The following is a 10,000-nucleotide window of genomic DNA, read 5'->3' on the forward strand; positions in this document are numbered from 1 at the left end:
ATTATCTTTCACCTAAACCTGTAGTATACCTTTGAATTCATTATCTTTCACCTAAACCTGCATAGAATACCTTTAAATGAATTATCTTTCACCTAAACCTGTAGAATACCTTTAAATGAATTATCTTTCACCTAAACCTGCATAGTGTACCTTTAAATTAATTATCTTTCACCTAAACCTGCATAGAATACCTTTAAATGAATTATCTTTCACCTAAACCTGCATAGAATACCTTTAAATTAATTATCTTTCACCTAAACCTGCATAGTGTACCTTTAAATTAATTATCTTTCACCTAAACCTGCATACCTTTAAATGAATTATATTTCAAGAGAGTGCTAGGTGAATCTCTTCATACTACAAACAAAAGCAAATAGATTTTCTGATCTTACTGTAAGATTAATAATACTTGGTTAGATTGTATTTGCTGCAGTGTACTACTGTATGATTTAAATGAAATTCTCTTCAGTAGGACTGGGAATCTGACATTTTAAATGTCCAAAAACTGGACTGTAATTTTGGTAAGTGCGAGGGACAAGAGGAAGAAACTCAGTCCTGCCCTGTAAGCAGAATTCAGCCCATGTGCACATGCAGCATAGTCTTATCCAATGGCTCTTTATAGGAACTAGTGGAACTAGAGGGCTTCAACTACAGTCTTGTCCAATGGCTCTTTATAGGAACTAGATATTTCTGCACAAAAGGGCAATGATTTGCTGAGGTCATTACTTTGTAATGATTTTATGAATAGTTTGCATTGCTACATTACTTTGCAATGACTTTATGAAGAGTTTGCATCACTACATTACTTTGCAATGATTTTATAAATAGTTTACATTACTACATTACTTTGCAATGATGTTATGAAGAGTTTGCTACATTACTTTGCAATGATTTTATAAATAGTTTACATTACTACATGGCTTTGCAATGATGTTATGAAGAGTTTGCTACATTACTTTGCAATGATGTTCTGAAGAGTTTGCATGGCTACATTACCGGGCATAAGATGCAGTGTTGTTCTTTTCTCTTAGAGCCCAACCAGCTGGGTTAACATTTTTTACATTTCAATTTAGTGATCATGCTTTCTTTTCCGTGTGTGTGTGTGTGTGTGTGTGTGTGTGTGTGTGTGTGTTGGCTCTCGGTTGTGACAGTGTCCTTGAGTGTGTTCCTGTAAAAGTGTCACTGTCTGATGGGCAGATAAGATAAGAGCTTCATCTGATAAGAGCAGGAGATACGCACACACACGCGCACGCACACACGCACACACACACACACACACACACACACACACACACACACACACACACAGACACGCGCACGCACGCACGCACACACGCACACAGATCCCACCCAGACACACACAAACACGCACATGCACGCACACGCACACACACACACACACACACACACACACACACACACACACACAGATCCCACCCAGACACACACAAACACGCACATGCACGCACACACACACACATCCCACCCAGACACGGGCAGAAGCCACTAGGCAACTGAGGGTTAAGTGTCTTGCTCAAGGACAAAACAAACCCATAACGCGTCTGGCTACTGCATGCTAGCTCCGCTCCTAAGCCACCACACGCATCAGGCCCCGTCTGGAGGGGGGCCCAGAGCTTTGCGCTCGTTCTGCATTAAATACATTCATTGCTAATTGTGTCTCACTTAACAGCGAAATAGTTGCTTGTTGTTTGTTGCTTCTGGCAGTTTTCCTTATTGGCTGAACACGATTTATTTTCAAAAATGGATCAAAAGTCCCCCCTCCCCTGTGGGGAGTAGTAGCCTACATTAGCCAGTCTGGTGATAAGGGGGACCCAGTGGTCCAAATCAACACAGGACAGGCCCAGTGGTCCAAAACAACACAGGTCAGGCCCAGTGGTCCAAAACAACACAGGTCAGGCCCAGTGGTCCAAAACAACACAGGTCAGGCCCAGTGGTCCAAAACAACACAGGTCAGGCCCTGTCCACCACCACACACTACCAGCACCATGCTAGTGTGAGAGTGTGGTTAGTGTACCTGCACCATGCTAGTGTGAGAGTGTGGTTAGTGTAAGGGGGTCGGACGTTACCTGGAACAGTCTGAAGTAGTAACAGAAGATGTTGTCTCCCATTAGGTATGTGCGTGCAAACTCCTGTCCAGCTAACGCTATCTTCTTAGCCTGAGAGAGAGAGGGGGAGAGAGAGAGAGAGAGAGAGAGAGAGAGAGAGAGAGAGAGAGGAGAGAGAGAGAGAGAGAGAATTTTGCATTGTAAGAAATAGGAAAACATTCGATCAATCTATTTCTACACGGAAACTTTACATCACATATTTAAAAAATGTACAGCATGAAAGAGAGTGGCCAACCTTACTACCACTAGCGGAACATAATGTAACAGAATGCCATAAAGCAAGATGCAGGCAGTATGTGAAACCTATCGCCAATTTCATTTTATTGAATATTTGATCTATTCATATCCATTGCTACTGTGTGTTAGTGTTAGTGTGTGTGTGTGTGTGTGTGTGTGTGTGTGTGTATGGGGGGGGGCATTCATTATAGATAGCTATCGTTGTGGTCCTCATCAACCTCCTGCAATGTCCACTTATCACGTACAGTATGGCCAGGGTCCCAATAGCCATTTACATGTTTGGTGAACGAGCAATCCAACCAAGGTTTGTTCAACTCCTCTGTGCATTTCCTCCAGTTCCTAAGTGGAGCTGTCCACGTTAACAGTGCTGAAATATCCCCTAATTTGATGATGTCAGGTGACACCAGGTCAAAGCTACACTCGCAGGGACAAGGGACAAAAAAGCCCCATTTAACTGGATAAAGCATCCCTTAGTGCAATGATACACTCAGACATGTTAAATATTTTACACTAGGTTCTTGTACATTACGAATGTACGAGAGTATGGTAGGACCAGGCTATACCAATGATACACTCAGACATAAAGAATGCTGAATATTTAACATTAAGGTGTTACTAATGGCATCTGACATAATGCTTGCTCTTTGCCACTTCTGAACGTCTCACTGTGTAGTATGCTGCCTGTGTAGTATGCTGCCTGTGTAGTATGCTGCATGTGCAAGACTGTTTGGGAGTATTGTGTAAGTTAAATTACATGTGCCTTACTGTGCTCTCACCATTTTTGAATTTAACAAAAGAGAAACACAGACAAATGGAATCAGAAACTATTCATCAAGCCTCCAAGTTTCCTTTCATAACTTCAGCATTGTCATGTCTCATAACATGGAAATGATCTCATTTCACAACACAGCCAGCAATTATCCCATTTCACAACACGGCAATTATGAGCATAAAATTCACTACAATCAAATATAATAAAGAATGGGAACATCTGATATCCTTATTTGCCATTCTCCAGTTTGTTCTGCTGGTGACTTAAGTGAGAAGTTCTTGTTAAGTTGTCTAAGTGTTTTCACAATGTTCTTAAGCCGCATCTGTTTTGTGAAATGGTCAGAACATGTTAAGATATTCATCAGAGGGACTGTACACACTGTGGACGGGATGCCTACAGGAAACTGGGCCCAGAACTAGGTTTTCCAATCCAGGAAATTAATTTATTGAATCCATAATTTTCTGCAGTTTTCCCACTTGTTACCCCCAAGCAGCAATCCATCCCTGTGATTACCTCGTCGTCATGGTCTTGAGCCCAGCGGATCTTGTCGAGCAGGTCGCTGAGGTCAGCCTTGATGGGAATGTAGTGTTGCCATGGCACCAGCTGGCTGTAGAAGTGCTCGTAGTAGGCGGAGTCTTGCTTCAGAACCACACTGCTTCCTGCCAGCAGGTACGGAAGCCTGTAGGCCGCCACCGTCCCATCAACGTTAATCTGGTACTTATACTGCAGGGACAAGAACCATATGAGTTAATCTGGTATTTATACTGCAGGGACAAGAACCATATGAGTTAATCTGGTACTTATACTGCAGGGACAAGAACCATCAATGTTAATCTGGTACTTATACTGCAGGGACAAGAACCATATGAGTTAATCTGGTACTTATACTGCAGGGACAAGAACCATATGAGTTAATCTGGTACTTATACTGCAGGGACAAGAACCATATGAGTTAATCTGGTACTTATACTGCAGGGACAAGAACCATATGAGTTAATCTGGTACTTATACTGCAGGAACAAGAACCATATGAGTTAATCTGGTACTTATACTGCAGGGACAAGAACCATATGAGTTAATCTGGTACTTATACTGCAGGGACAAGAACCATATGAGTTAATCTGGTACTTATACTGCAGGAACAAGAACCATATGAGTTAATCTGGTACTTATACTGCAGGGACAAGAACCATATGAGTTCATCTGGTACTTATACTGCAGGGACAAGAACCATATGAGTTAATCTGGTACTTATACTGCAGGGACAAGAACCATCAACGTTAATCTGGTATTTATACTGCAGGAACAAGAACCATATGAGTTAATCTGGTACTTATACTGCAGGGACAAGAACCATATGAGTTAATCTGGTACTTATACTGCAGGGACAAGAACCATCTGAGTTACTTATACTGCAGGAACAGCCAAAAGGGCCTGTCCCAAGGAGAAAAAGTATCACTTTGAAACTGAAGCATACATGGGGAAACTGAACAGCTCCACCAGTAGACTAAGATGAGGTAGGGTCAAGTATTGATTACCGATTATATCCGGTTATATCCGATACCAGTGCTAAATGTTATTTTTAAAGTGATGCCAGTGCCAAAACGGTATGTGAATTGGCACTTCGCTTTGAAAAGAAAATGCCCAAACCAATGGTCAAAAGCATGAAGTTGCTTTTTTTAATTGATATGACAAATTTGAACATTAAATTGAATCGTATATTCAATTTATTATCAATACCTGTAGCTGTATTGCTTCAAGGCATAATTCTAATAGTAAATAGCTTGCCATAACTTAGTCTAATACCAATATAATTGCAGGGACAGAGATCCTGAGAGAGTGAGACCAGGATTGTTGACGAGGAGCTGAGACTGAGTTTTTCCTGAGGTCATTTACCGAGAAGTCATATTTGTGTAAACTGTGAGCTCTGGCATACAGTATAGTTCAAGGTCACAATCTCACCGCACCTTACTGTAAAATTCTGTAAAAAGTTTCCAATAACAGTGCAGGCTCCGACAGTGGAGACAAGTACGAACGGCCGAGACCACATAAAAAAACGTGATTTCCTGCAGTGGCACTAATATTGCAGGACTGTGTTAATCTGAAATGTAGAACTAAATATGTTGTAAATGTGTTTTTGTTTTCCTGAGTTCATTTAAGGTCATATTTGTGTAATGTGTAACCTCTGGGATACTGTATGATCCAAGGCCACATTCTCACCGCACCTTACTGTGACATTCTTATAAAGTTTCCAACAACAGCACGACGCCGAAAGTGGAGACAAATACAAATGACCCAGACCACGTAAAAAACAACCTCAGATTTCCTTTGGTGGAAACACATCAGTGGTACTGTAAATTGCAGGAAGAGGAACCATCTGTGTTCTTCTGGTACTAATACTGCAGGAAGAGGAACCATCTGTGTTCTTCTGGTACTAATACTGCAGGAAGAGGAACCATCTGTGTTCTTCTGGTACTAATACTGCAGGAGGAGGAACCATCTGTGTTCTTCTGGTACTCTGTATCCAGTGCTTGCATGTCAACAGTGTTAGCAGAGACATCAATGGGCCTCTGATACAGTACAGCCCCACTGAGTGCTCATCTGAACAGTATCAGTAGAGAGAGCAGAGACATCAATGGGCCTCTGATACAGCCCCACTGAGTGACACTAACTGGGCGAAGCTAAATATCTTTGTTGGCTTTTTTAATTGATTTAATGAGAAGTCATATTTGTGTAAACGTGTAACCTCTGGCATACTATATAGTCAAGGCCACATTCTCACCGCACCTTACTGTAAAATTCATATAAAGTTTCCAAGAATACCCGTATAGACACAGTGACTCAGTCAGGGTTAATCTATAACAGAGGAGGCATTCCTCCTCTATCCACCATATAACATAAACACTCGCACGCACACAAACGTGCAGGCTCCCCCACACACAAATGCACAAGTGTGTGTGTGTGTGTGTGGGTGAGAGAGAGAGTCTGCATGTCTGCACACACACAACCGAATATGTGCATGCACACCTGTATGTGTGTGTGTGTGTGTGTGTGTGTGTGTGTGTGTGTGTGAGAGAGAGAGAACGAGTCTGCATGTCTGGACACACACACACTCACGTGCACCCGTCTCACCTTGAAGAAGCTGAAGAAGGACATGTGTTTGACCAGCGATCCGTAGATGCTCTCGTCGTATACAGTATGTGTGTGTGTGTGTGTGTGTGTGTGTGTGTGTGTGTGTGTGTGTGTGTGTGTTTGTCTCACCTTGAAGAAGCTGAAGGACATGTGCTTGACCAGTGGTCCGTAGAGGCTCTCGTCGCATGTGTGTGTGTGTGTGTGTGTGTGTGTGGCTCTCGTCGCATGTGTGTGTGTGTGTGTGTGTGTGTGTGTGTGTGTGTGTGTGTGTGTGTGTGTGTGTGTGTGTGTGTGTGTGGTGTCTCACCTTGAAGAAGCTGAAGAAGGACATGTGCTTGACCAGTGGCCCGTAGAGGCTCTGGTTGTGTGTGTGTGTGTGTGTGTGTGTGTGTGTGTGTGTGTGTGTGTGTGTGTGTGTGTGTGTGTGTGTGTGTGTGTGTGTGTGTGTGTGTGGTGTCTCACCTTGAAGAAGCTGAAGAAGGACATGTGCTTGACCAGTGGCCCGTAGAGGCTCTGGTTGTGTGCGTGTGTGTGTGTGTGTGGTGTCTCACCTTGAAGAAGCTGAAGAAGGACATGTGCTTGACCAGTGGCCCGTAGAGGCTCTCGTCACATGTGTGTGTGTGTGTGGTGTCTCACCTTGAAGAAGCTGAAGAAGGACATGTGCTTGACCAGTGGCCCGTAGAGGCTCTGGTTGTGTGTGTGTGTGTGTGTGTGTGTGTGTGTGTGTGTGTGTGTGGTGTCTCACCTTGAAGAAGCTGAAGAAGGACATGTGCTTGACCAGTGGCCCGTAGAGGCTGTGGTTGTGTGTGTGTGTGTGTGTGTGTGTACCTTGAAGAAGCTGAAGAAGGACATGTGCTTGACCAGTGGCCCGTAGAGGCTCTGGTTGTGTGTGTGTGTGTGTGTGTGTGTGGTGTCTCACCTTGAAGAAGCTGAAGAAGGACATGTGCTTGACCAGTGGCCCGTAGAGGCTGTGGTTGTGTGTGTGTGTGTGTGTGTGTGTGTGTGTGTGTGTGTGTGTGGTGTCTCACCTTGAAGAAGCTGAAGAAGGACATGTGCTTGACCAGTGGCCCGTAGAGGCTCTGGTTGTGTGTGTGTGTGTGTGTGTGTGTGTGTGTGTGTGTGTGGTGTCTCACCTTGAAGAAGCTGAAGAAGGACATGTGCTTGACCAGTGGTCCGTAGAGGCTCTGGTTGTGTGTGTGTGTGTGTGTGTGTGTGTGTGGTGTCTCACCTTGAAGAAGCTGAAGAAGGACATGTGCTTGACCAGTGGCCCGTAGAGGCTGTGGTTGTGTGTGTGTGTGTGTGTGTGTGTGTGTGTGGTGTCTCACCTTGAAGAAGCTGAAGAAGGACATGTGCTTGACCAGTGGCCCGTAGAGGCTGTGGTTGTGTGTGTGTGTGTGTGTGTGTACCTTGAAGAAGCTGAAGAAGGACATGTGCTTGACCAGTGGCCCGTAGAGGCTGTGGTTGTGTGTGTGTGTGTGTGTGTACCTTGAAGAAGCTGAAGAAGGACATGTGCTTGACCAGTGGCCCGTAGAGGCTCTGGTTGTGTGTGTGTGTGTGTGTGTGTGTGTGTGTGTGTGTGTGGTGTCTCACCTTGAAGAAGCTGAAGAAGGACATGTGCTTGACCAGTGGCCCGTAGAGGCTCTGGTTGTGTGTGTGTGTGTGTGTGTGTGTGTGTGTGTGTGTGTGGTGTCTCACCTTGAAGAAGCTGAAGAAGGACATGTGCTTGACCAGTGGCCCGTAGAGGCTCTCGTTGTGCTGGAAGAAGAAGAAGCTGGTGAAGGCGGCGTCCAGCAGGTGAGGGTTGGCACGCGCCAGCTTCACCAGCTCCAGACGCTCCCTCCTGCTGTCCCGCCCGCGCCAGATAGCACTGCTGTTCTTCAGCGCCCACTCTGGCCCACTGTTGCCCTGCACAGACAGCATGTCCAGACTCACCCTGCACACACACACACGCACACACATACACACACATACACACACGCACGCATTTAGATACACATACACCTACAGCTCCCACTCTGGCCCACTGTTGCCCTGCACAGACAGCATGTCCAGACTCACCCTGCACACACGCACACACACGCACACAGACACACACACACACACACACACACACACACACACACACACACACACACACACACACACACACACACACACACACACACATTTAGATACACGCACGCATTTAGATGCACACACACACATTTAGATACACACACACACACACACACGCATTTAGATACACACACACACACACATTTAGAAACACATACACGGCACGCATACACGGCACACACACACACACAAACACATTTAGAGACACAGACACGGCACACACACACACACACACACACACACTTAGATACACATACACGGCACACATACACGGCACACACACACACACACACACACACACACACACACACACACACACACACATACATTCTTGTGACTTCAAACACACACACAGAAACACAGACACAAACACACACATCCTGAGACACACAGACACAGATTCACACACACGCACATACTGTACATACAGGTACACACACACACATACACATTCAGACTCCCGCAACTTCAAACACACACACAACATCCTCTGACCTGCCCATGGTTTCCAGGACAGACTCTGTGATGTCATATGTCGGCATGACGATGTCTCGCGTCTCATTGGACCCACACCAGGAGAAGATGGGGTGGAGCTTCTCAGGGGGCCGCCTCTTTTCCAGCGGCCAATCACCGAGGTTCACAAAAAACTCCAGGTCTGGCAGACGCACCTGCTCAGAGAGAGAGAACACACACACAGGGCTAACTAACTGACCACTGACCACTCCCAGGAGAAGAGTCTGAACACACACAACTGACTCACCTGTGCAGAGCCACAGACAGGAGACCAATCAGAGCACGCACAGGCTCCAACACAGGCTCTACTGCTGCCATCAGACTCTAGAACACTGCTGCCATCAGGCTCTAGAATACTGCTGCCAGACTTTAGAATACTGTTGCCATCAGGCTCTAGAATACTGCTGCCAGACTTTAGAATACTGCTGCCATCAGGCTCTAGAACACTGCTGCCATCAGGCTCTAGAATACTGCTGCCATCAGGCTCTAGAATACTGCTGCCATCAGGCTCTAGAATACTGCTGCTATCAGACTCTAGAACACTGCTGCCATGAAGCACTGTGGTGTTATTATTTAAACTCTGTCTGTATTATTCTACTCTTTTATACATTCTATTTTTCAATCTATTTCATTTAATTGTTTAATGCTTTCTGCTATTCCTTCTCATTATTTCTGTATCCATCTTCCCTGGCTGTTGTAACAGCTCCATTAAATAAAGTATCATGTTGTCTTCTCGTCTGGGCTCTGGGCTCAGTGGTCAGTGCTGCAGCTGGGTGGGGAAGGCCAGGCTCTAAACTTGTGCAGCGTGAGTGTGAGCAACATGAGGACTCATGCGGGATTAACACAAACCACCCACACACAGACCCACACTGCCCTCTGCTGGACACACATGGGACCTGCACCCACTAACAGTCACATAGCCAGCACTGCTATTTACCTCATACTGTACCTCATAGTTGTTACATCCATGCTCATAATGGACGGACAGATAGACTGACTGACAAGCGCACATGCGTGTGTGTGTGTGTGTGAAGCAAGAAATGGGAGAGCGTTTGCTCACTTTGCGTGTGAGCGAGAGGAGGAAGGCATCCATGAAGATCCTGAA

General features: G+C 45.2%; 1 protein-coding gene across 2 annotated transcripts in view; it reads right to left on the reverse strand.

Moving 5' to 3' along the window:
• The window catches only part of poglut2 (protein O-glucosyltransferase 2), a 24,070-nt gene that overhangs the window by 8,181 nt on the left and 5,889 nt on the right, over positions 1-10,000 (reverse strand). For both annotated transcript variants that reach the window (XM_062535399.1, XM_062535398.1), the window contains exons 4-8: positions 9,956-10,000; positions 8,878-9,050; positions 7,963-8,200; positions 3,649-3,858; positions 2,088-2,177 (exon numbers count right to left, since the gene is read on the reverse strand). The exon at positions 9,956-10,000 is cut by the window's right edge and continues 33 nt beyond it. In XM_062535399.1, the coding sequence (XP_062391383.1) occupies positions 2,088-2,177; positions 3,649-3,858; positions 7,963-8,200; positions 8,878-9,050; positions 9,956-10,000 (756 nt within the window). The remainder of the gene's footprint in view (positions 1-2,087; positions 2,178-3,648; positions 3,859-7,962; positions 8,201-8,877; positions 9,051-9,955) is intronic.

Source organism: Sardina pilchardus, chromosome 4 (assembly GCF_963854185.1).
Source record: "Sardina pilchardus chromosome 4, fSarPil1.1, whole genome shotgun sequence".
Classification (NCBI taxonomy): Eukaryota; Metazoa; Chordata; class Actinopteri; order Clupeiformes; family Clupeidae; genus Sardina; species Sardina pilchardus.